We start from the raw sequence: 27,452 nt of genomic DNA on the forward strand, positions 1-27,452 counted from the left end.
ATCTCAGATCTCGTTATCAGGTCGGTGTCATCTTGGTTCACATCCAAGAGAGACACCCCCTCTCTCAGCTGCCTCTTTAAACTATCAAAGTTTGCCCTTCTGAAATCTGGGACTTTAATGGAATTACCTTTACGTCTAACCTGAAAATCTAACTGGAATCTAATTTCTTTGTGATCGCTGTTTGCAAGTTCGTTCCCTACCTCGACATTGCTAGTGAGGTTTTCTCTGTTCGACAGAACTAAGTCGAGTATATTATTACCCCGTGTGGGTTCGGTTATATGTTGACTTAGGAAACAGTCCTGGATCGTTTCGAGGAAATCCTCTGATACTGAGTTACCCGTAAGGTCAGTCCAACCTATTTGGCCAAGGTTAAAATCGCCTACTATACAGACTTTGTTGTGTGTGGAAGCCCTGCGCATTTCATCCCAGATAAGTCGCTCATTAACTCTATCAAGATTGGGAGGTCTATATATTACTCCTGTGATTAATTTTTCTCTACCGTCAATTAATTCTATCCAAATTGTTTCTGTATTCCGCTCAGTTTTTATTTCCTTATTTATTTCGCACTTCAGATTATCCCTGACATAGATGGCTACTCCGCCTCCTTTCCTGGTCTGCCTATCGGTATGGAACAATTTGTAATCCGCAATTTGGTATTCGACCGGTAACTCACGTGAGTCTAGGTTGATCCATGTTTCAGTGAATTCTATTATATCGATTTTTTCGGTACATACCAAGGCCCTAATATCATCCATTTTGTTTCTCATGCTTCTACTGTTCGCGTAGTAGACATTTAAGTTAGTCGTTTACTGAGTCCTCCCTTTACCGCGTTTAGGTTTAAATTCCCTGTCTAATTTAGTTTTGTCATCATTCTTAACACTATTTCCCTGTAATCTTTCACTTGGTTTACCCGCTACCACTGCAGTCTCCTCCACCCCTGTGCCCATATGCTCCCCTAGCAGTTTAAAGACTTCGATATCTTTTGAACTGCCCCCTCTAGAGACACAGCCAGGGTTGCCACCCCTTCCCGAGACAGGTGTACCCCATCCCTAGCATACACACACACACACACACACACACACACACACACACACACGGGAATTTTTTTTTACTTGGCCTAGGATCACTGGTCGGCACGGTATATAAATAAAAGCCTGAGCTGTCTTAAGCTTTCTTTCGACGTCCCCAAGGCTCTCTCTCTCTCTGTCTCTCTCTCTTCTTTCAACGCTTCACCCGTTTACATTTACCTTCCCCCTCCTCTCCCTTCTTCTCTCCCTCTTCTTTCTTCCCCAACTTTTTTTGTTTCCTCTTCTTCTGCCTCTCCCCTGTCTTCTCCCTCCCCACTTTTTTTCCTCTCTTCCTCCCTTCCTCCCTCTTCCTTCCTTCCTCCCTTAATCTCCCTCTTCGTTCCTAACTCTCTCTCCTTTTCCATCTCTGCCTTCCCACTCTCCCTTCTTCCCTCTCCTTCCTGTCTTCCCTCCTACTTCCTCTCTCCCCCTTCCTCCCACTCTTCTACTCCTCCCTCTCCCTCCCTTCTTCTCCCTCTCCCTCTCCCTCTCCCTCTTCCTCTCTCTCTCTCTTTACCTTCATCCATTATCTACGCACACTGCCTCTCCTCCCGTCCCATTACCTCTCCACCACCCTCTTATTCCTCATTCATTTCTCCCTCTGCTACTCACTCTTTATTCTCTTCTCGCCTATTCTATCTTCACCTCCCTCCGTAACCACTTCCATTTTCCTTTTTTTTATATTTTTTCTTATCTCTTTGTATCTCTCTTCCTTCTACGTCACTCTTATCTCTCCCCTTCTGATTTCATTTTGTATTTTTTCTCGTTTACTTTTTTCTCTGTTTTCTCGTTGCTTTATTCATTGTGTTGTGTCTCCCATTCATTGTCGGTTCCTTTACCTTGTTTCGTTGCGTCTCTCTCTCTCTCTCTCTCTCTCTCTCTCTCTCTCTCTCTCTCTCTCACATATCTCTGTTCTTTACCTGTGTTTCTCTCTTTCTCTTACTCTCTTTATCAGTGTTCCTTTAGTCATTATCTCTCATTATTCTTTTTACCATTTTCTTTGTCTCCTTCTCTCTTATTGCTTTGTTGTTTTCATCTCTCTCACTCACTTTATTTTTTGTTCCTCTTCTTCCTTTTTGTCCTATTTTACCGTTATGCTCCTTCTTCTATCTCCTCCTTCCCCTCTTCTTTGTCTACTTCTTCACCTTCTCCTTCTAGTCCTCTCCTTCTTCTTCTTTTTCCTCTTCTTCTTCTCTTCCTCCTCCTCTTCCTTCTCCGTCTTTCTCTTAGTTCCTTTCCTCCTAAAAACTAACTCCTCCTCCTCTTCTTCCCCATCTCCTCCTTCTCCTCCTTACCACCACATACAATATGGCTTCCCTCCCTTAATTAGAGTATTAAATAAACTCACCCGGTATATTACCTCTGATATAACACAGTCGGAGTATGCTATAATTAGTGAGTTATATATCCTGTTAATTATACCCCAAATATGTCGTGAAATATGTGTTATACTTTAATAATTTATATATCTTGAAATATATCATCATTAGATCGCTATATACTGTTAATATATCCCATTTAATATATCATGTGTAATGTGTTAATTCTTTATATAATTATGGTGGTTGTTATAGTTTATATGATATAAATTGGTTTTATATATCACAAATATTTACAGTAGTATAACATGTTACTTCGGTTATATCATATGTAATATACCAAACGCCTTCATAAACATTAATATAACATGTAAATATGAGGCTATATTAATATTCTTTTTTACAGTAACTACAACATAACATACACTATTATTAGTATTATTATTATTATTATTATTATTATTATTTTTATTATTATTATTATTATTATTTTTATTATTATTATTATTATTATTATTATTATTATTGTTATTGTTATCATTATTATTATTGTTATTATTATTATTATTATTATTATTATTATTATTATTATTATTATTATTGGCCGTTTTTATTATTATTATAATTATTATTATTATTATTATTATTATTATTATTATTATTATTATTATTATTATTGTTATTTATTATTATTGTTATTATTATTGTTTATTATTGTTATTATTATTACGTGATTGTTGATTTAATTGATTTAATTTATTATTATTGTTGTTGTTGTTATTATTGTTATTATTATTATTATTATTAATTATTATTTATTATTATTATTATTATTATTGTTATTATTATTATTATTATTAATTATTATTATTGTTATTGTTATTGTTATTATTATTACTTTATTATTATTATTATTATTATTATTATTATTATTATTAGTATTATTGTTATTGTTATTATTATTGTTATTATTATTATTATTATTATTATTATTATTGTTATTATTATTATTATTATTATTTTATTGTTATTATTATTATTATTATTATTTTTATTATTATTATTATTATTATTATTATTATTATTGTTATTGTTATCATTATTATTATTGTTATTATTATTATTATTATTATTATTATTATTATTATTATTATTATTATTATTGTTATTATTATTATTATTATTATTATTATTATTATTATTATTATTATTATTATTATCACGGATATATTCTTTCTCTCTTGAGGTATAAGTAAATATTAATACTGAGTTTGTTGATATATGTGTGTCGGTTTGTCTGCCTGTGTCTGTGTGTTTCTTGACGTGTGCATGTTGACGCGTGTGTGTGTGTCTGTGTGTGTCTGTTTGTTGACTTGTGTGTGTGTGTTTGCTGACGTGTGTGTGTGTGTGTGTGTGTGTGTGTGTGTGTGTGTATTGTCATGTACAGAGGCTTCGACCCCCACACAACAACAAACATGTATTGCGCACTATTGGCTGAATTCCCAATAGATTTACACTAATGGCATTGTGTTTACGTCCGTCCGTGTGTGTGTGTGTGTGTGTGTGTGTGTGGTCTCTCTCTCTCTCTCTCTCTCTCCATCGTTCCTAATCCTCCTCCATTCTCCTAACCTCTCCTACCCACTTTCCTCTTCTCTCTCCTTCCTCCTCTCTCCTCCTCTCTTCTTTCGACTTCTCTATTCATCTTGTTCTCCCCCTCTTCATATTTTTTTTCTAGTTTCCTCCACTTCCTCTTTTATCTACCCTCTTCTCCCCGTCTTTCTCCAACTTCCTTCTCATTCTACGTTTTCCTTCCCCTCATAGATCTTCATCTCCTCCTCTTCTTAATTTATCTTCCCCCCTCCATCTTCACTTTTATCACCTTTATCTCTCTCCACCTTCTTCGTCGTCTTCCTCCTGCTTCTCTTCCTTCTTCTGCCATGTCCTCATCATCTTTCCCCATCTCTCTCCACCTCCTCCTCCTCCACGCCCATTCTTCCAAATCCCACCTCCTCCTCCTCCTCCTCTTCATCCTCCTCCTCCTCCCTCATTCTTCGTGCCTCCTCCTCCTCCTCCTCCTCCACCTCCTGCCTCCTCCTCCTCCTCTCCTCTTCGTCCTCCTCCTCCTCCTCCTGATCGAGGTCCCTTCCTCACGACCTCCAACAATAGCATCAGTCAGAGAGGTCGCCAGCTGACACAACAATAGATCCTTAAAGTCGCTCTCACCACCTGTAACCTCCAGGATCTTCGCCCTTAAGCTCCACTTTCACTACCACTGTCTGCCACAAATACCATCTGCCCTCAAGGGGAACAAGCCAATTTGTCCCGAAGAATCATTTTACATTTAGTTTTCGCTGCATCTATGACTCTGTGGTTTGTATAGGAATAGCACTGTCTTGCCTCGCTGGTGATAGAACAGATCTTTTGTGGGGACCTTGAAAACCACGTCTATCAGGGCGTTAATTTTTTTTATAATTTATAGATCACCTGAAGATTAGGCACCCTGAGCTTATTCCACCTGATGATTAAACATCTTAACGCTACCTGAGGGTTAGGTTAGGTTAGGTTAAGTTAAGTTAAGTTAAGTTAAGTTAAGTCAGATTCAGTTAGGTTAGGTTAGGTTAGGTTAGGTTAGCATTAGACTGTGACATAAAGTAGGGTGTGCAATCTTGAGGTGAGTGAGTTATACAACCTAACATAACTTATATAAACACATTATGGACGTGTTGACGTGAGCCATCAGCACAAACAGGTAATATTGGACACCATCAACAGTGAAAAACTTCTTACTCAAAACTCCGTGAAGAATATTTGTAAAAAAAGTTCTATAAAAGTCAACCCAAGGAAAAATAGAATTCAATTTCACTTGAAAATAGGAAAGGCAATATTGAGTTTCGTGTGCAGGAAAATATTCATGAGTGACCTATCTATCTATATATTATACACACACAAAGATATGTTTTAATAGAGTCAACTTCTTGGTAGTTGTTATAGCATTTAGGATCTGTCTCAGTTGGTTTTTATTTTTCTCATGAACAAAACTGAAAAAAAATATATATTGTTTGGGAATTTTTTAGTGAATTATGAGTTAGATTTTAGGATGATATATGGAAAGGCCAAAAATACTGACCAGAATTAATCATCAGGTGTTTTTATTTTAACAATTTTACAAACGTAGTAAACAATACAACAATACTCATTAAACTACAACAATCGGCACTAAAATTTTCAAGTTAATTTATAAAAACAAATAAAAATAAACAAAATAAATAAATAAATAAATAAATAAATAAATAAATAACAATCTTAGTATTTACCGTAACTCGAACACACGATATGTCTCTGAACGTCTTAGCTAAGTGGTGTAACTCGCCTCCTCACGCCGCCAGTGTCTCTCTCTCTCTCTCTCTCTCTCTCTCTCTCTCTCTCTCTCTCGGATCTGAACATCGAGTTATCACCAATGTTTACCCGACCTTCACATTATCCACCGAAGATAATAAACCAGAAGTAAAACAAAACAAAATCAACAACACCGAATCACCCAATCACTGAATCAATGAAATATATCACCGAATCAATCAATCACTCACTCACCGAATCAATGAATCACCGAAACAATGAATCGACGAATAAATTAATCCCTAAGCTAATGAATCACCGGATACTCACCTACGAAGATTCGGAGGTCATAGTTGGTTCCTATGGGGGCACCGACATAGGTCCTAGCTGGCAGGAGGGTGACGGAGGGAGGCGCCAGGGAGGACACGTTGAAGATGAAGGGCACTGCACCTGACCCCAGCCTCTTGACCAACGTATCCTGCAGGAGGCGTAGGAGGAGGAGGAGGAGGAGAGTTTACAGGTCTTAGTACACACTGTTATGGAGGTCCGATATCAACACAGCTTCCACTAACTTAACCTAACTTAACCTTCATATGGCAGGTCAAGTCAAGGAAGGTAAGGTTAGGTTATGTTAGGTTAGGTTAGGTCAGGTCAAGTAAGGTTAGGTTAGGTAAGGTTAGGTTAGGTCAGGTCAGGTCAGGTCAGGTAAGGTTAGGTTAGGTCAGGTCAGGTCAGGTCAAGTAAGGTTAGGTTAGGTAAGGTTAGGTTAGGTAAGGTTAGGTCAGGTCAGGTCAGGTTAAGTAAGGCCAGGTCAGGTTAGGCCAAGCCAAATAAAGTTGGATTTGGTCAGGTCAGGTCAGGCAGGTCAGGACAGGACAGGACAGGTCAAGACAGGTCATCCACTCAACAGATCATAAAAATATAAACTGTCATCAATATTGAACAAGTTATTAATTTACATATATTAAGTCAAATTAAAAATGTTCCAGACATTAAAAACTGTATAATGACGGGGAAGAAACTCTCATGTGTCAGGTGATTTAAAAATGGTCAGTCATTTTACAGCAACTAGAGAATTATATTGAGTGAATAAGTGTAATTATATTCAAGCAAATTATATTTAGGTACGTTTATGGTATGTTTGGATTATTTGGATTAAATATGTTTTATAAGGTGGCTTACAAGATGAACTGTTAATAATTTGCTTATAAATTAGTAATAAAGTACCTGCGATAGTAATTTATATACACTATAAACTGCACAACACAAACACTATATATATATATATATATATATATATATATATATATATATATATATATATATCTATATATATATATATATATATATATATATATTGTACAAACTTACCAAAGCAAGTTGAAGAAATATTTTTATTAATATCGAGTTTATTAAAAAATATCTCGATAACCTACCTAAGATATATTAAAAGTAAAGCGGTAAAAAACACAAATAAAACTCACAAACATCAAGTAATTTAAAATGGTGAAATTAATATATCCGTCAAGAGTAAAATTCCTCAACATGTAAAGAGAAAATTATTGTCATCAGTCGTGGAAAATGTGTTATTAATTTATTCGTTTTTCCGGAGTAAAGAATATGGAGACAGCGGTGCCAGAGTCTGACGGATGAGTCGCACTAATCGCTGATCACCTCTCTCTCTCTCTCCATCATCTTTCTATCCCTATATCTATCCATCTACTGTATATTAGTACGCGCGAACGTGTGTGTGTGTGTGTGTGTGTGTATACAGGTAAAAGTAACATATCTGTATATATATATATATATATATATATATATATATATATATATATATATATATATATATATATATATATATATATATATATATATATATATATATATATATATATATATATATATATATATATATATATATATATATATATATATATATACTCTTATCGCATGATAACCACAAGGAAAGAAAGACAGGTAAAGTCTTGTAACTAGACTTAAGCTTAACACAAATACAGTGTTAGGACAGGCCAGGAATCCATTGCTCTGTTTGTTCATTTGAGGGATAACAAGCATTGCATTGACTTCAAGGACTAATGCCTCCTCAATATTACCTTGTAATTCAATTGATAGTAGGAATATCATAGAATCTGGTTTCATTAAACATACCGAAGCATTCAACATGAATGTGAGTAATGAAAAAATAATACAAGCTGGACAATTTTAATTAAGAAGATTGTAACCAGGTGAGAAGGTTAGGGTCACCCTTACCCTCTGTTACAAACTTTAAACCGTTACGGTACTATTTAAAAAGATTAGTAGGGTCATTACCTAATACCTGACCGTGGACCTGAAATTTTCACCCTCCCTCTGTATATATATATACACCTTTGGTTCTCTTTAGTCTGTATACCCCTGAAGATGTAGATTACACGAAAGCGCTTGGGAACTTCGTGTTTTCTTCTTCTTTGTCCTTGTGATTTATCAACATATACCTAGATCACGCGCACCTACAGTGATTTACTTGCTCCGTTGTTTCCCTTTTCCCGTGTGATTTTATCAATATATATATATATATATATATATATATATATATATATATATATATATATATATATATATATATATATATATATATAATCAACCAATCACCTGCACAGGCCATCAGCCAACTCACTCACTCTTAAAACGTCAGAAAAACTCACCTGTAGGGGCGTCAGGTGTTTGTGGTCCTGGTCTTCGCCTTCAGGTGCCGGCCACAGCTGCTGGGCCTGAAGACACGCCTCGTTACAGAACCTCAGTCCCATCACCTGTAAGGGAGAGGGAATGAGGTGGTTAGAACAGTCAGGGTGATGGCTAGGACAAGTAATTTGGGTAGTTGGGTAGTTAGGACAAATAAATTGGGTAGCTGGGTGAAGTTAGAATAAGTAATTTGGCTTCTTGGGTAGTTCAGCTAAGTAATTAGGCATCTTGATCTGAAAATAGCTAGGTGATTAGAACAAGTAATTACCTATATAACTACGTAGTATTGTTAATTACCTTTAATACCGACATAATCCAAGGTAAAGCAATTAGCTTGTTCAGTAAGAGAGGCGCAACAGGTAGCAGGTGTTTCTCCCTGCCACTAATGACTACACAACACCTGCACCTCTAACGGCTGATCACTCTTTCCTCTACATCATCTACGGTGAAGAACTTTTATATAGTGTGGATTTATTATACCTTGACAGTACCTCTATAACTCATTCCTACCTTGACAGTACCGCTATAACTCATTCCTACCTTGACAGTACCTCTATAACTCATTCCTACCTTGACAGTACCTCTATAACTCATTCCTACCTTGACAGTACTTCTATAACTCATTCCTACCTTGACAGTACCTCTATAACTAATTCCTACCTTGACAGTACCTCTATAACTCATTCCTGCCTTGACAGTACCTCTATAACTTCACCCCCATGAGGAACCGTAGCTGTCTACCTTCCCAGGGTAAACAACACAACCACCTGTCTACAGTACCTTGCTGGGACCAAATGGGTAAATGACAGAACCACCAAAATTGGATTACTGTCTCTGGATAGGGCTTCTCAATATACGACACATTGTTCCTGGAGGTGGGGGGTGGGGACGGAGTGGGGGGGATTGGGGGTGGGGGATTGGGGAGGTGAGAGGGCAGGGAAAAGTCAGGGACGAACTGAAGTGATTCCGGATATTGAGGCAGTGGGGGGGTGAGAATTGAGGGGGGGCAGAGTACGGATTGAGGAGGGAGGGATTTGAGGGAGGGGGAGGGATTTGGGGGGAAGAGTGGGAGTATTGGAGGAGGGGGAGGACGGAGGGAGGGGAGGGAAGAGTGAGTATTGGGGAGGGGGAGGGACGGAGGGAGGGGTAAAGAGTGAGTATTGGGGAGGGGAGGATTTGAGGGAGGTGGAAGAGTGAGTATTGGGGAGGGGGAGGGATTTGAGGGGGATGAGGGGTTAGAGATTGGATCATGTTCTTATGTAGACACGAAAATCCTAGTTAAATTTCAAGTAAATCCTCCCAGTAGTTGATAAGTAATCCCCTGGACGCGGATTACAAGACATGGCGGCGAAAACGATTAACGTGTGTTTAATGCTTAGTAAATCCCCCTCTTGAAAAAATATTAATAATCGCCTCCACGTTGAATAAATCCAGCTTGATATTCAAGATTTAAGGTTAGCTACGTAATCCTACTTCATGGCTGTACCTAAGTTTATGCTTTGATGTGATTAGTTGTGACGTCAGAACAATTCTATCACGTGATTGGACCTGACTCTAAAGTAAGATGGATGGGCTCCCTTGATTGGTTTAGAAGTCAGAATACTGCTTTCACGTGATTGGTCACAACAGGGATAGAGAGAGAGAGAGAGAGAGAGAGAGAGAGAGAGAGAGAGAGAGAGAGAGACGTATAAAGAAAGGGAGAAAGAGACGACTTGAAAAGAATTTAAAAGGAGAAAGACAAGAGATGAGAGCAAAGAAAGCAAGAGAGACGGGGAGACAGAGAAACAAGGACATCTTCTCCTAATGATACACAAACACTTCTGTCTGTCTGTCTGTCTGTCTGTAGCTACCATTCTCAGTCTGTTTCTTTTGTTTGAGTGTAAGGGAGTGTAATGATACTACTACTAATAATAATAATATTAATTAACGGTTTATTGAAAGAGCATGTCAGTCGGAAGGCTGAAAATATACAGTTACTGCACATAATTGGGGAATGTGTCTCTTGAATGACAAATAATATACAAGTAACATATGTGATACAAATATGATATATAATAACTAGGTGGGGAGAAGGTCATACTACAAGGCATTTCAACGTAGTGACAGTGCAAAAAGGTAAGATTGACTGGGAGTGAACACACTGGTTGATTACTAGTTGTTAATATTTTTTACAATGGTTGGGACTGGGCTGTTCTTATAGCGATCAGTACGTGCTCGTAGGGGCTGCATGCAGTTGTGGTGTTGGACAGCAATTCTCGGACGAGGGATCTCATGAGGTGGTAGGAGCCGGTGTCGAGGATGGTGCAGCAGTGTATGTATGTATGTATGTATGTATGTATTGTTGCCAGCTGTCTCCAATAGTGTTAGAAGAATCTTGAACGAGACTATACATGTACGAGAGGGTATACATATATATTTGTTTTGGTTTCTCTGTATGTATGCCGGTCTGTCTGTCAGTCTTAGATTTTTTTTAGATTGCCCCCGAGGGGGCTAGTTTATTGGGCACCTCCTTACATCCTGTGCAAGGTGAAGCGCAGAAGCGTTTACACCGCCCATCTAGGAAGCATGCTAAGTTCATGCTTGCCTTTATGACTCATGCATTAATTAAGGGCGTAGAAGCCTGAAGGGTCATAGGTTTTGTCGGCAAGTTAGATAAAGTGACAGAATGATGAGTGTGTGGGGGAAAGTTCCCGGTACATTTCATCTGTTTATGGCAAAGCGTGGCAGGTCCCTAATAATGGCAAGTGCCAGGCCTGTGACTAGGAGGAGGGATATCTGGTCAGGGAGGGAAGAGGTGTTGGTAACGGCTGGGGACCTATAGGAGGAGGTCATAGGGCAAGTGAGGATGTAGTGAGAGAGAGTGTGAGAGTCGGGTTGGCCACAAAGTTTACAAACAGTGCGGTGAGGCTCAGGGTTGCCAATGTACTCCCATAGGTACCTGTACCCTAGGCGCAGTCTCATGTACATAATCTGTTGAGATCGAGTCAGGGATTGATACTCTTTGTAGTGGCGGTTGTCGTCACCGGTTACATGTCTGCCAGTCTGTCTGTCTGTCTGTCTGTCTGCCTTTATTTGGTGTGTGTGTGTGTGTGTGTGTGTGTGTGTGTGTGTGTGTGTGTGGAAGATAAAGTTTAAAAGTATTTATATATTCCACTACAATATTCAATTCAGTTCCGAAATATTCCATAGCAGCCATCAACATACACACCTACTGTACTCTCAACACAAACTCATAACCAATGACCTTGACGAAACCAAACATTACCATGACAACCATCAAAACATAAACAAAACATCAGAGGCTCAGGCACAACCAGCTGATCAAACACTCTGGGCACAGCGTTAGACCACAGCCACCGGTTCCTTTGAGTACCTCCCTTGCTCGGTTGATCCTACCCTGCCACAGACTTACCCTGACACTGCCACCGTCAATTTACAATTCTGACAGAGATTGGTGGAGAGAGACCCGGGGATTGGTGGAGAGAGATTGGGGGATTGGTGGAGAGAGACCCGGGGATTGGTGGAGAGAGATTGGGGGATTGGTGGAGAGAGATATGACGGAGATTGGTGGAGAGAGATTGGGGGATTGGTGGAGAGAGATATGACGGAGATTGGTGGAGAAGGACCGGGGGATTAGGGGTGTTTATCTGGCAGAGTTCTGGGTGACCGAGCACTTGATTGTAGTTCCCTTCAGAGGGGAGAATTATAATGCCGGTCTGACGTTCGTTGAGTTGAACCCACGGAGAGAGAGAGAGAAAGAGAGAGAGAGAGAGAGAGAAAGAGAGAGAGAGAGAGAGAGAAAGAGAGAGAGAGAGAGAGAGAGAGAGAGAGAGAGAAAAAAAAGAGAGAGAGAAAAGAGAGAGAGAGAGAGAGAGAGAGAGAGAGAGAGAGAGAGAGAGATTCTACCAACTTCACTTCTCAAAGTTTGGCAACAGTATAAAAATATTACTAGATGAGAGAGAGAGAGAGAGAGAGAGAGAGAGAGAGAAAGAGAGAGAGAGAGAGAGAGATAATGTCACATCTCCAAGTCTCCAGCGTTTATATGGGTTCTAGAGATAATGGATCTGTCTCTCAATGAAGGAAATTATTGTAGAAGAAGCCATAATGATTTTCACTAATCTCAGCTCAAGATCTGCTATTCTCAGCGCCTGATGTCTTAACGCTCAGTAATCTCATCTCATGATGGTGTATTCTTCACTGAACTTTCATCATCTGCTGTAATATGAAAATGCCTGAGACGCTTAATCTGTGAGTTATACCTCTCTCTCTCTCTCTCTCTCTCTCTCTGTCAGACACACACACACACACAACGTTAAGTAGAGTGAGTTATGGACACGACTGTATCACACAATAGCTTGGTGAGTTAAGGGATGATGTGGACCTGGTAAACTCTAGGGGTGGTCCGGGCGATAAATCTAGACCAAGGTGACGCTTCCGGGCTACTGTGAGAGAGAGAGAGAGAGAGAGAGAGAGAGAGAGAGAGAGAAGAGAGAGAGAGAGAGAGAGAGAGAGAGTGATATAAATGAAGAATCGGTTTGTGTGTGTAAGAGAGAGAACAATTTTAAGATAAAAATGGAAGGAGACGTTTAAAGGGGGAAGGAGAGAGAAGGGGAGAGGAGAGAGAAGGGGAGAGGAGAGAGAAGGAGAGGAGAGACAAGAGGAGGAGAGAGAAGAGGGGAGGAGGGAAAAGAGGGGAGGAGAGAAAGGGAGAAGAGAGAGAAGGGGAGAGGAGAGAGAAGGGAGAAGAGAGAGAAGGGAGAGGAGAGACAAGAGGGGAGGAGAGAGAAGAGGGGAAGAGAGAGGAAGAGGAGGAGAGAGAAGCAGGGAGGAGAGAGAGAAGGAGAGGAGAGAAATGGGAGAAGAGAGAGAAGAGGGGAGGAGAGACAAGAGGGGAGGAGAGAGAAGAGGGGGGAGAGAGAAGAGAGGAGGAAAGAGAAGGGAGAAGAGAGAGAAGGGAGAGGAGAGAAGGGAGAAGAGAGAGAAGGGAGAGGAGAGACAAGAGGGAGGAGAGAGAAGAGGGGAGGAGAGAGAAGGAGAGGAGAGAGAAGGAGATAAACAGAAAGATGAAGTTAAATCAATAGAGAAAGAGTTCGAGAGAAAATGCTAATCATCTCTCTCTCTCTCTCTCTCTCCTATGACATAAGCCTTTAAGCTATTGATATCTTCTCCTTATCAAAGCATTATAAGGCTGCAAGTAAGGTCGACACTTCTTCCTTCATTCTATCAGAGAGACGACCTTAACGCCGTTGTGGCTTTGCAGTTTCATTCCCTCCACCCAAAGTTATAAACCTGTACTGTGTGAAAAAGTTGATGGCTCTCTCTCTCTCTTTTTCAGGCGGTAGTAATGTGGGGGCAGGGTGAATCAGGTTGAGATATCTTATGAATACGTTATAAGGAGGAGCTATAGGCCTAGTTTACATTGGGGAGAGGGAGGGCGTGGGGGGGGAGGGAGGGAGGGGCGTGTGGGGGGGAGGGGAGGGTGAGAGGAGGGAGGGTGAGGGGGGAGGGGTGTGAGGGGAGGAGGGTGGGGGATGGGAGGGTGAGGGAGGGGAGTGAGAGGGGAGGGAGGGTGAGGGGGGGAGGGGGCATGTGGAGAGGGGGAGGGGGGGAGGGGGAGGGGAGGGGTGTGTGGGGGGGGAGGGGCGTGAGAGGGGGAGGGGGGGGAGGGTGAGGGGGAGGGAGGGGTGAGGGAGGGAGGGTGAGGAGGGAGGGGCGTGTGGGGAGGGGTGTGAGGGAGGAGGGTGAGGAGGGAGGGCGTGTGGAGGAGGGGTGTGTGGGGAGGGATGTGTGGGGGGGGAGGAGGGGCGTGAGGGGAGGGGCGTGTGGGGAGGGAGGGTGAGGGGGAGGGAGGGGTGTGTGGGGGGAGGGAGGGTGAGGGGAGAGGGGCGTGTGGGGGAGGGGGGTGTGTGAGGGATGGGTGTGTGAGGATGGGTGTGTGAGGGCGTGAGAGGGAGGGGCGTGTGAGGGAGGGAGGGAGGGGCATGTGGGGGGGAGGGAGGGTGAGGGGGAGGGAGGGGCGTGGGGAGGGAGGAGGGGTGGGGGGAGGGGGAGGGGTGTGTGAGGGGAGGGAGGGGGGTGTGTGGAGGGGAGGAGACAGGAACTGGGGTGAAGGGAAGTGGTAACAGAGTGGAGAAACGGAGAGGGTTTGTCATGGAGAGGGAGGAGAGAGGGTGAGAGAGGAAATAGTGGATGGGGAGAATATGAATGCCACTCACTCCTCCTTCATCCAACCATCTATCCACCCACCCACCTACCCGTCCTCACCCACCCGTCACTCCACCCACCCACCTACCCGCTTACTCACTCACTCACCATCCATCCATCTATCCACCACCACCCCACGTCACTCACCCACCCACCCACCCACCCACCCGTCACTCACCAACCCCCACCTACCCGCTCACTCACTCAGTCGACCGTTATTATTAATGGACTCTCTCTCTCTCTCTCTCTCTCTCTCTCTCCTTCTCTCTCTCTGAAGTGTTATTGTGTGGCTTCTAACTCGTGGGGCGGGGCAAGGAATCATTACTGACCAATCACCTGCGTCTACTGGCTGGCATAGCAACTAGGAGAACTAATAACAAAAAAATAACAAAACTCCTACCTCCTGATTGGCAGACGGAGATCAGAAAGGACCAATGGCAGCAGCAGAAAGGAAGCAGTGTAGATAATGACAAAGGCAAAAGATAAACAAACATATTAAGCAAGCAAGCAACTAAATTAAAGTAAACAAAAGAATAACTTGGCGACCGAAAACATTAAGAAAACATATAATAAAATATGGTGGAAATATAACTCGTAATAATAATAAGAAAAATTAATAAAGAATCAGATAGATAAATAAATTGAATAATTAAAAATAAATAATCAAACGAAAATACGTAGATATATATGAGAAATTAAAAAATGAAGGAAATATCATTAACGCTTAAATAAACAAAATAAGAATAGGGATAATTACAAAAAGAGAGAAGGGAAGAGAGAGAGATCAATAAACAATCACTCATCGTCAACCTCACCTCCCTCCTTCCCCCATCCCCCTTCTTCCTCTTTCTTCCCACTTCCTTCCCTCCTCCATCCCCCCTTCCCCCACCTTCCTTCCCCTCCCCACCTTTCTTCCCCTCCCCATCCCCTTTCTTCCTCCCCCGTCCACCCCCACTTTCCTTCCCCTTCCACCTCCTTCTCCTCCTTCCTCTTTCTTCCCATTTCATTCCCTCCTCTTTCCCACCTCCGTCCACCCATCTCCCCTCCCCTCCTTCCTCCTCCTCCCCACCTCCTTCCTCTTCCCCACCTCCTTCCTCCTCCTCTCCCACCTCCTTCCCTCTTCCCCCCCTCCTTCCTCCTCCTCCCACCTCCTTACCTCTTCCCCACCTCCTTCCCTCCTCCTCTCCACCTCCTTCCTCTTCCTCCCCACCTCCTTCTTCCTCTCCACCTCCTTCCCTCTTCCTCCCCCTCCTTCTCTTCCTCCCCACCTCCTTCCTCTTTCCTCCCCTCCTTCCTCCTCCTCCCCACCTCCTTCCTCTTCCTCCCCTCCTTCCTCTTCCCCACCCTCCTTCCTCCTCCTCCCCTCCTTCCCTCTTCCTCCCCTCCTTCCTCTTCCCCTCCCTTCCTCCCTCCCCACCTCCTTCCTCTTCCCCTCCTTCCTCCTCCTCTCCACCTCCTTCCTCTTCCTCCCACCTCCTTCCTCTTCCCTCCACCTCCTTCCTCTTCCTCCCCTCCTTCCTCTTCCTCCCCACCTCCTTCCTCTTCCTCCCTCCTTCCTCCTCCTCCTCCACCTCCTTCCCCTGTAAACAAGAACCTCCTGGGCTTCTTATATTGAAGTCTCTATAAATATTGAAAAAGGTCCAAGATTAATATTCTCTCTCTCTCTCTCTCTCTCTCTCTCTCTCTCTCTTTTTTTTTGGTTTAGTTGTGTTGTTGTTGTTGTTGTTGTCATTGTTGCATAAAAGACAAAAATTAATATTTGTTAATTACTTATAAAGAAAATTAAAAAATGTCTGTAAGCGCATTTTTAAGTAATAAAAGATATATAGATAAAATATAAATAAATTAGTAGAAATGTAAACGTTTTTTAAGTATGAGAAGATGGAACTGATGTAAATTAAAATAAATAAGTTAAAAATACTCTTCTGAAATGCGTCCGGTATTTAGATTTTTTTAGAAATAAAATCTATTTATTTCCGACATCAAAAGAACGTTTGATTTTTTTTTTTTTTTTTTTACGGTTCAATGAATATATTTTGGTGATCCGCAGAGGAGGAGGAGGGAGGGGAGGAAAAGAGAAAGAGGTGGTTGGGAGAAAGAGAATAAGTGGTTTTCTCTCCTATCCCTCCCTCTAATCCTCCCTCCCTCCAACCTTCCCTCCTCTAACCCTCCTCCAACCTTCCCTCCTCTAACCCCTCCTCCAACCTTCCCTCCAACCTTCCTCCCACTAACCCCTCCCTCCAACTTTCCTCCCTCTAACCCCTCCCTCCAACCTTCCCTCCCTCTAACCCCTCCTCTCTACCCCTCCCTCCAACCCTCCCTCTAACCCCTCCCTCCAACCATCTCTCCCCTAACCCCTCCTCCAACCTTCCCTCCCTACCCCTCCCTCCAACTTTCCCTCCCTCTAACCCCTCCCTCCAACCTTCCCCTCCCTCTAACCCCTCCTCCTAACCCCACCCTCCAACCTTCCCTCCCACTAACCCCTCCCTCTACCCCCACCCTCCTCTCTCCTCCTTCCTATCTCTTCAACCAAAAAAAATCCGTTGAACCGTAAAAAATCAACCGTCCCTTTAATATCGAGCAGAAGGCAACAGAAGAGGGGATAGAAAGGAAGGAAAGGAAAGAGAGATGGGAGAGGAAGTAATAAGGAAGAGGGATGAGAAGAAGGGAGGAGAAAGAAAGAGAAAGAAGGGAGGAGGAAGATGGAAGAAGAAAGAAGAATAGAAAGAAAGAAAGAAGAAGGAAAAAAAGAAAAGGAGGAAGGATGAAGATGGAAGAAGCTAGAGAAAGAAGGAGGAAGAAGGAAATAGAAAGAATTAGGAAGAAGGAAGAGAAGGAAGAGGGAAGGAGGGGGAGGGCCTCATGGGGGACATAACTTGGCTCCTTCAGACAAACTTCTCCTTAACTTTGTCAACATTTCCTGACAAAAAGTTCAGTTTAATTTATCCCGAACACTTATGTCCTTTTTACTCTCTTATTGAGCAGTAGACAGGCCTACAGACAGACACACAGACAGATAGACAGACAAATAGACAGATAATAAGATAGATAGACATACAGAGAGACAGATAGATAGACAGACAGACTCAAAGACACACTGGTAGACAGAGACAGACAGACACACAGACAGATAGACAGACAAATAGACAGATAATAAGATATATAGACATACAGAGAGACAGATAGATAGACAGACAGACTCAAAGACACACTGGTAGACAGAGACAGACAGACATACAGACAGATAGACAGACAAATAGACAGATAATAAGATATATAGACATACAGAGAGACAGATAGATGGACAGACAGACTCAAAGGACACTGGTAGACAGAGACAGACAGACACACAGACAGATAGACAGACAAATAGACAGATAATAAGATAGATAGACATACAGAGAGACAGATAGATAGACAGACAGACTCAAAGACACACTGGTAGACAGAGACAGACAGACATACAGAGATAGAAACTGATTTTAGAACACCACTGGTAAAAGGGGACGCCGCAAGTAACAACAGGTAGCAACAGGTAATAACAGGTAGAAACGGGTAACAACAGGTAGCAACAGGTAATAACAGGTAGAAACGGGTAACAACAGGTAGCAACAGGTAATAACAGGTAGAAACGGGTAACAACAGGTAACACAAATAACAACAAGTAGCAACAGGTAACAACAGGTAGCAACAGGTAATAAAAGTATAGCTGGCGCGTCTGTCGTTAAGGGTAGAGATATAGCTGGCGAAGGTGCGTCTGTTAAGGGTTGAGATATAGCTGGCGAAGGTGCGTTTGGCGTTGAAGTGACGGACGAACGCCAACTCCGTCCTTTGTTTCACTTCGTGTTTCGCCCAACTTGTGCTGGCGACTCATTTCCTCAACGAACAAGTTTGCAGTAACTCACTTATTGAGGTTCCGAGGTATTCCAAGTCCTCTCTCTCTCTCTCTCTCTCTCTCTCTCTCTCTCTCTCTCTTCTCTTCCTTCACACCCTCTCACCCTTTCCTCTCGTCTCAAGAATATCTCCCTTCCCTATAACTTCTCCTCCCTCCCCACCACCTCCCTTTCTCTCCAACACCATTTTCCTTTCTCCCATCCCAGCACCCCCTACCATCCTCTCCCTTTCCCTTCTCCCCACCATTCCCCTCTCCCCCCACCTCCCTTTCCCCACCACTCCCCCTCTCCCCACCACTTCCCCTCCCACCACCCCTCCACCACTTCCCTCCCACCACTTCCCTCCCCCACTTCCCCTCCCACCCTTCCCCTCCCACCACTTCCCTCCCACCACTCCCTCCCCCACTTCCCTCCCACCTCCCACCTCCCTCCATCTCTCCTATCAAAGACAATATTGGCGGTGAAGCAAGCGAGACTGGGGGAACGCCAGGTCTGGGGAACACAAGTCTGGGGGCACAAGTCTGGGAACACAGGTCTGGGGAAGTCTGGGGAACACAAGTCTGGGGAACACAAGTCTGGGCAGACACAAGTCTGGGGAGACACAAGTCTGGGGAGACGTCAATTCTGGGGGAACACAAGTCTGGAGGAACACAAGTCTGGGGAACACACAAGTCTGGGGGAACACAAGTCTGAGGGCAGGAGATGAACTGCATAGTAATATCTCTCTCTCTCTCTCTCTCTCCCTCTCTCTCTCTCTCTCTCTCTCTCTTCATAGATGGTGTCTCATGTTACGTGTCGTCATACCTGTACACGTTTCCTTGGTGAGAGATCTTTCTCTCCTTTTTTTCTGATTACCATTTCCTCGCCCACTATTTCTCTTGTTTCATTCTTGCTTCCTCCTTCTCCGCCTCTTCCTCATCTTTTCTTTTTTTTAATCTTTTTTCTTTCCTCCTCCTTATTATGTTCTCTCATCCTTCTTTCTCCTCCTTCTGCTTCTTCTTTTACCCCTCCTCCTTAATCTACTCTTTCCCTCCTCTTTCTCTCTCTCTCCTTTCCCACTTTCCTCATATTTCTCATTTACCCTCACCACTCTTCCTCTTCTCCCTCCCCCGGTGAGAGGTCGTCTTCCTCTCCAACTTCACTCGTTTTCGTCTCATTTCCTCTCCTCACACCTCCTCTAACTCTCTCCTCCCTCCTGTGACAATACCTCTCTCTCTCTCTCTCTCTCTCTCTCTCTCTCTCTCTCTCTCTCTCTCTCTCTCTCTCTCTCTCTCTCTCTCTCTCTCTCTCTCTCTCTCTCTCTCTCTCTCTCTCTCTCTCTCTCCCCCCCCACCCCTGTCCCTATCACCCATCTCCCCATCACTCCCACCCACCCTATGCCCGTTCCCCCTCACCCATCTCCATCACCCATCCCTGGCCACGGCCTTATGACGCACTGACGGCATAATATTTCGACATAATCTATTCTGAATTCCCCATCGATCTGTTGACTTCTTCTAGATTGTTTTACTCTCTCTCTCTCTCTCTCTCTCTTTCTCTCTCTCTCTCTCTCTTCTCTCTCTCTTTGATCTAAGCCAATCTCATTCGTTAGGTCAAGATCGCTATAATTAGGGAGTGACCTTGGTCCATATTTATGAGCCCTGATGTAATTGACCCTACACCCTAGGAGGTCACAAGATCACTGGCGGGTCAAGGGTAATAACCGCTTAATGGTGCTCGGGGGTCACGGCAACCTACGACCTTGTTACTGAAGAATCTGCTCGTTAGACTTGACAAGCGGGTCTAGGGTCTAATGATCTACATAATTGGATCAAATAATAATAATAATAATAATAATAATAATAATAATAATAATAATAATAATAATAATAATAATAATAATTCCCATTAACGTTTACTTCCCTATACATAATGACATTGTTAAGTCATTATTTAACACTAAAGACAAAATTACATAGTCTTAATTACTCAACTCAATATGTCAAGGGTCTTCGAGTTACTAAATTAAGAGTGTCAAATATTATCACGTAGGAAAATGACTTAAAATAGTGTGTCCCAAGAGAAGTGGTGGTCTCTCTCTCTCTCTCTCTCTCTCTCTCTCTCTCTCTCTCTCTCTCTCTCTCATGCACCGGGAGCGACTAACGTGCTGTATCTAGGATCTATTCAGTTTATAAAGAGAGACGAAATTCCTTTACCCGGATGTGTCCTCTCCCTCCTTACTGAGTCTGTGGTTTATTTTGGGAGGAGCAGACAGCCGCAGACTACCACAGACTATGGCAGGTTTTCACAGACTCCTGAACTCAAATAAATAAAAAAATTAGGAGCCTTCTCTTCCATCACCCTCCTTCTCTTCACCTCTCTCCTTCTGTCCGCACATTCTTCTACCATTTTTCCTCTTCTCCCTCCTCCTCACCCCTTCTGCCTTGTCCTCCTGCCCCCCTCCCCCACACACACCCACACACACCCACACACACGTAATAGTGGGTTTCATGGGCCTCTTACCAGGAGAGGGGCGCCAGAATAGTGCACTTATTTACCACTAAAGTGTACAAGGGTGACTTTTTGTACATGGTGGGTGGTAACTACGTCCTTCCTCCTCCTCCTCCTCCTCCTCCTCGGCCGCCGGGAATCGAACCCACGCACCCACTTGCTTCCAACACGACCGCTCTACCACTGAACTATGTAATCACCTTGTTGGATTTAGGTATTTCTTTGTTTACCTTTCATATACTCACCACCTACCCACATACCAACATAGTCATCTATCCACATACCCATATATCCCCTCATATCAGCATATTCACATGCCCACATATCTACACACCCACATATCCACATACTTATATACCTACATACTCTCATATCCTCATGCTCTCATACCCACATTACCAGATACCCACATAACCACATAACCAGATATCCACATACTCATACATCCACATGCTCTCATCGTACTCTCATATCCACATAGCCACATACCCACGTACTCTCATACCCACATAGCCACATACCCACATACACCCATTCCCACATACCTACAAACTCTCACATCCACGTACTCTCATACCCACATACCCACATAACCACATACCCACATAACCACATACACATAACCACATACCCACAACAGCAAGTAAATAATTTCCATATTTACCGTGACTCTGGTACAAAACAACTTTGTTTGTTGGAATAATTTAGTCTGCCCTTCAGTGTCTCAGAGGTGAATGTATTGTAGCTGCAGGTATAATATTGTGTTGCTTGTGTTGTGTGTTGAGTGTGTTGTGTGTTTGCTTGTGTTGTGTGTTGCTTGTGTTGTATGTTGCTTGTGTGTGTGTTGCTTGTGTTGTGTGTTGGTTGTGTTGTGTGTTGCTCGTGTTGTGTGTTGCTTGTGTTGCTTGTGTGTGTTGCTCGTGTTGTGTGTTGCTTGTTTGTGTGTTGCTTGTGTTGCCAGAATGTGTATATACTTCGTTTGTGTTGGAAATATTCTGAGAGACTGTGTGTTAGTTTTCTTGAATATGCGTAGGTGGTGGTAGATGGTAGTGGAGGCGTGTGGAGGTGGTAGATGGTGTGGAGGCGTTGGTGGTGGTAGATGGTGAGGCGTGGGTGGTGGTAGATGGTAGTGGGCGAGGTGGTAGATGGTAGTGGAGGCGTGGTGGTGGTAGATGTGTGGAGGCGTGGTGGTGGTAGATGGAGTGGGCGTGTGGTGGTGATGTTGGGCGTGGGTGGTGATGATGGCTAGTGGGGTGTGGTGGATGGTGGTGGGCGTAGGTGGTGGTAGATGGAAGTGGAGGCGTTGGTGGTGGTAGATGGTGGTGGAGGCGTAGGTGGTGGTAGATGGTAGTGGAGGCGTAGGTGGTGGTAGATGGTGGTGGAGGCGTGGGGTGGTGGTAGATGGTGGTGGAGGCGTAGGTGGTGGTAGATGGTAGTGGAGGCGTAGGTGGTGGTAGATGGAAGTGGGCGTTGGTGGTAGATGGTAGTGGAGGCGTAGGTGGTGGTAGATGGTAGTGGAGGCGTGGGTGGTGGTAGATGGTGGTGGGCGTAGGTGGTGGTAGATGGTGGTGGGGGCGTGGGTGGTGGTAGATGGTAGTGGAGGCGTGGGTGGTGGTAGATGGTATGGAGGCGTAGGTGGTGGAAGATGGTAGTGGAGGCGTAGGTGGTGGTAGATGGTAGTGGAGGCGTGGGTGGTGGTAGATGGTAGTGGAGGCGTTGGTGGTGGTAGATGGTAGTGGAGGCGTAGGTGGTAGGGTTAAGTGGGTTAGGTGAAGGCTAAGGGAGAGTTAGTTGGAAGAAAGGTAGGGTTAAAGTGTGTTATTGAAATGTGGGTTGTGTGGTGCGTAGAGTTTTAGTTCTCCCTCCTCTCTCTCTCTCTCTCTCTCTCTCTCTCTCTCTCTCTCTCTCTCTCTCTCTCTCTCTCTCTCTCTCTCTCTCTCTCTCATATGAATAATAATAACAAGCTTAAAGATTTTTATATCAATAACAATTATGTATTAAAATAATAATACACCTTTTTACATATCCGTTGAGATATTGTTACATAACTATTTGACAAATTTCATAACTGAATGACAGAACACAATCGAATGACAATCTAAAATAACTGTTGGTGGTATGTCATTCTCCAATTGTTACATTCTCAAACTATATGTAGACTGTCAGTTTATTGTTCACGTCTGTCAACTTCATAACTTATGTCAATCACTTCCGTTAGCATGAACGAACAGTTATTTCAGATTGTCATTCGATATGTGTTCTGTCATTCGGTTATGAAATTTGTCAAATAGTTATTTAACAATGTCTCAACGGATATGTGAAAAGGTGTAATAATAAAAATAATAATAATAATAATAATAATAATAATAATAATAATAATAATAATTTCTATAATACTGAAAACTAACAAAATAATAAATAATAATAAAAATAATAATAATAATAATAATAATAATAATAATAATAATAATAATAATAATAATAATAATAATAATAATAATAATAAACTACTTCATTGTCCTTTTCACAAGAGAAACTTATGTGTGTGTGTGTGTTTCTTGTGCCAGAAAAGTATTTTATAAGTGCGCGACGTATTCTAAAGTGGGTCCTTCACCGTCTTACCTTCCCCTATTCTGTCTTATAAGTGTCTGTTGTAAGTAATTTAAATTAGAATAAAGTGTGGCTCTCACACGTTTCCATCTTCCCCAACCTAATTATTTAAGTATTATAAGTAACAAGATATAACCCTTACCTCTTTATAAGTCGCATAAGTACAGTTAAGTATGAATCCTTAACTTCTCACCCCCTTTCCTTTTTTGTAAGTGTCATAAGTAGCATAAAGTGTCCTACAAGTAGCATAAGTACCCTCCAAGTAGCATAAAGTAAAGTACAGAAAACTTACCTCATCCTCCTTACCCTTGTTTGTAAGTTTTATAAGTCACAAAATATCCTAAAAGTAGCATGTGTCCTAAAATTAGCATAAAGTATCCTAAAAGTAGCAGAAAGTATCGTAAAAGTAGCATAAAGTATCGTAAAAGTAGCATAAAGTATCCTAAACGTAGCATAAAGTATCCTAAAAGTAGCATAAAATATCGTAAAAGTAGCAGAAAGTATCGTAAAAGTAGCATAAAGTATCCTAAAAGCAACATAAAGTATCGTAAAAGTAGCATAAAGTATCCTAAACGTAGCATAAAGTATCCTAAAAGTAGCATAAAATATCGTAAAAGTAGCAGAAAGTATCGTAAAAGTAGCATAAAGTATCCTAAACGAAACATAAAGTATCGTAAAAGTAGCATAAAGTCTCTTAAAAGTAGCATAAAGTATCGTAAAAGTAACAAATTAAAGTACACCTTACCTCTTCGTCTTCTCGTCCATATCGAAACGTGAGTACAAATTGGCCAAACACCTTCCTGTCCTTCACATAGTTGGAGTCGACGAAGAGCACGCCGTGAAGAGGTTGTATCCCTCCTTCCTCCCGTATCACTAGCTCTCTCCTCTCTACATATACCGTGATCTTCCCGTTCGGTGCCGTCTTCTTGAACACCCTGTGAACATGTGAACAAAATAGATTGGTTTTAGTTTATCATGAGTGGAGTTCAGTTTGGATATGTCAATTATTATACGTGGAAATTGAGTATGATGATTTAATCCGTTGAGTATGATGATTTAATCCCTTGAGTATGATGATTTAACCCCATGAGTATGATGATTTCACCCTTTGAGTATGATAATTTAAACCTTTGAGGTTGATGATTTAACCCGTTGAGTATGATGATTTAACCCTTTGAGGTTGATGATTTAACCCTTTGAGGTTGATGATTTAACCCCTTGAGTATGATGATTTAACCCCTTGAGTATGATGATTTAACCCCTTGATTATGATAATTTAACCCTTTGAGTATGATGATTTAACCCCTTGACTATGATGATTGAACCCCTTGATTATGATAATTTAACCCTTTGAGTATGATGATTTAGCCCCCTTGAAAATGATGACCTGTAGAGAAATTGACACAGACAGACAGATAGATAAACAGACAGACAGACAAACACAAACACATAGACAGGAACAGACAGACAAAATCACTTCATCTATTTTTTTCCCCAGGTTTATCTACACACAGAGTTATAACCTTGCGAACCTTGACAATACTTGAAGGTTTTGAGTCGTGTAATAATATTATCTCCCAGGATGGTCTACGCCTGGTAGTTGGAGATGGGTATACAGTAGAGTTATCTGGCCGGGTAAGAGGTGTGTAAAGGCGTGTCCTGGGGCTGTGGATATGTGTGTGTATTTATTGTGGGTGGGGAAGGGGGTGGAGGGTAGGGAGTGGGTGGGGAGGGGGTGGAGGCTGGGGAGAGTGGGGAGGGTGAGGAGGATGAAGAGGGCGGGAAAAAACTAAGAATATGATGACTGGTGGAGAAAGAAGTCAGGAATTGTATAATGATGATGTGACTCCTATGACAAAAAGCTTAAACTTGAGGAAGGTAATAGATCACTGACACTGGCACCATCCCTCTCCTCCCACCTGTGACGTATAAAGGACAAGGTACCTCCAGAAGAGAGGAGGAAGAGCCGCTACCTGTTTAATTATTTACCTGGAGGGAGTGTAGAAACGTGTAGTGGATCACCGTAATGAAGGAGAAAATAACTCGGGGAATGAAGCCCTCAGGTGTGGTATTGCCAGGGGAAATGGAACACACACACACACACACACACACACACACACACACACACACACACACACACACACACACACGAGGGGTGCAATCAATAAACCTTTGGTGGCTTCCTGGTCGCCACACAATGATGAGTGTTGACACTGAGGGTGGAGGACCGACCCTATCATCCCGGACCCTCTCACAGTATCACCCTGGCCCCTCCCACAGTCTCACCTAGGCCCCTCCCACAGTCTCACCTTGGCCCGTCCCACAGTATCACCTTGGCCCCAGTCTCACCTTGGCCTCCACAGTACCTCCCTCCACAGTATCACCTTGGCCTCCACAGTCTCTCCCACAGTATCAGATCCTTGGCCTCCCACAGTCTCCACCTTGGCCCCTCCACAGTCCACAGTCACCTTGGCCCCTCCACAGTCTCACCTTGACCCATCCCACAGTATCACCTTGGCCTCCACAGTCTCACCTTGGCCTCCACAGTCCCTTGGCCCCTCCTGAGAGTATCACCTGGCCCTGGCCTCCACAGTCTCACCTTGGCCCATCACACAGTCTCACCGGCCCCTCCCACAGTCTCACCTTGGCCTCCACAGTCTCACCTTGGCCTCCACAGTATCACCTTGGCCTCCCACAGTCACCTTGGCCTCCCACCCAGTCTCACCTCGGCCTCACAGTGGCCTCTCCTGATCTCCTGGGCCCCTCCCTGATCTCACCTTGGCCTCTCCACAGTCTGCCCCTAGGCCCCTCCCACAGTCTCACCTTGGCCTCCCACAGTCTCACCTTGGCCCCTCCACAATCTCACCTTGGCCCCTCCCACAGTCTCACCTTGGCCCCTCCACAGTCTCCCACAGTATCACCTTGGCCTCCACAGTCTCACCTTGGCCCCTCCACAGTCTCACAGTATCACCTTGGCCCCTCCACAGTCTCACTTGGCCTCCACAGTCTCTCACCTTGGCCTCCCACAGTCTCACCTTGGCCCCTCCACAGTCTCACCTCTCCCTCCCTGTCTCTGTGGCCTCCAGTCTCCACAGTGGCCTCCCACAGTCTCACACAGTCTCACCTTGGCCTCCCACACCTCACACTTGGTCCCTCCCACAGTATCACCTTGGCCTCCCACAGTCTCACCTTGGCCTCCACAGTCTCACCTTGGCCTCCCACAGTCTCACCTTGGCCCCTCCCACAGTATCACCTTGGCCTCCCACAGTCTCACCTTGGCCACAGTCTCCCACTTGTCTCCTTGGCCTCCACAGTCTCACCTTGGCCCCTCCCACAGTCTCACCTTGGCCAGCACCTTGGCCTCCCACCTCCACAGTCTCACCTTGGCCTCCACAGTCTCACCTTAGGCCCAGTCCATGGCCCTCACCTTGGCCCCTCCACAGTCTCTGTGGCCCCTCCCACAGTCTCCTTGGCCTTCCACAGTCTCACCTTGGCCCCTCCCACAGTATCACCACCCCTTCACAGTCAGCCATTTTCCACAGTCTCACCTTGGCCTCCACAATCTCACCTTGGCTCCTCCCACAGTCTCACCTTGGCCCCTCCCACAGTATCACTTTGGCTCCTCCCACGGTGTCACTCCATCTCCTCTCAGGTTAGGTCAAGTTAGGTCAGGTTAGGGTAGGCTAATTGATACCTAGCACATATGATGGGGATGGAATATAAGTGACAGGCAGAAATACTTACAAACAAACAGACAAACAGACAGACAGATAAAGAGACAGACAGAAAAA

At 43.4% G+C, this 27,452-nt stretch overlaps 1 protein-coding gene across 2 annotated transcripts in view; it reads right to left on the minus strand.

The window, feature by feature from the left end:
* Positions 1 to 6,052: 6,052 nt before the first annotated feature.
* Positions 6,053 to 27,452, minus strand: part of LOC121854647 (arrestin homolog) — a gene marked incomplete at its 3' end in the record, with an annotated part of 68,238 nt that continues 46,838 nt past the window's right edge. For both annotated transcript variants that reach the window (XM_042349341.1, XM_042349340.1), the window contains 3 exon segments: positions 6,053 to 6,200; positions 8,428 to 8,532; positions 24,407 to 24,596. In XM_042349341.1, coding sequence (XP_042205275.1) covers positions 6,053 to 6,200; positions 8,428 to 8,532; positions 24,407 to 24,596 — 443 coding nt within the window.

Source organism: Homarus americanus, unplaced genomic scaffold, assembly GCF_018991925.1.
Source record: "Homarus americanus isolate GMGI-L3 unplaced genomic scaffold, GMGI_Hamer_2.0 scaffold27898, whole genome shotgun sequence".
NCBI classification, from domain to species: Eukaryota; Metazoa; Arthropoda; class Malacostraca; order Decapoda; family Nephropidae; genus Homarus; species Homarus americanus.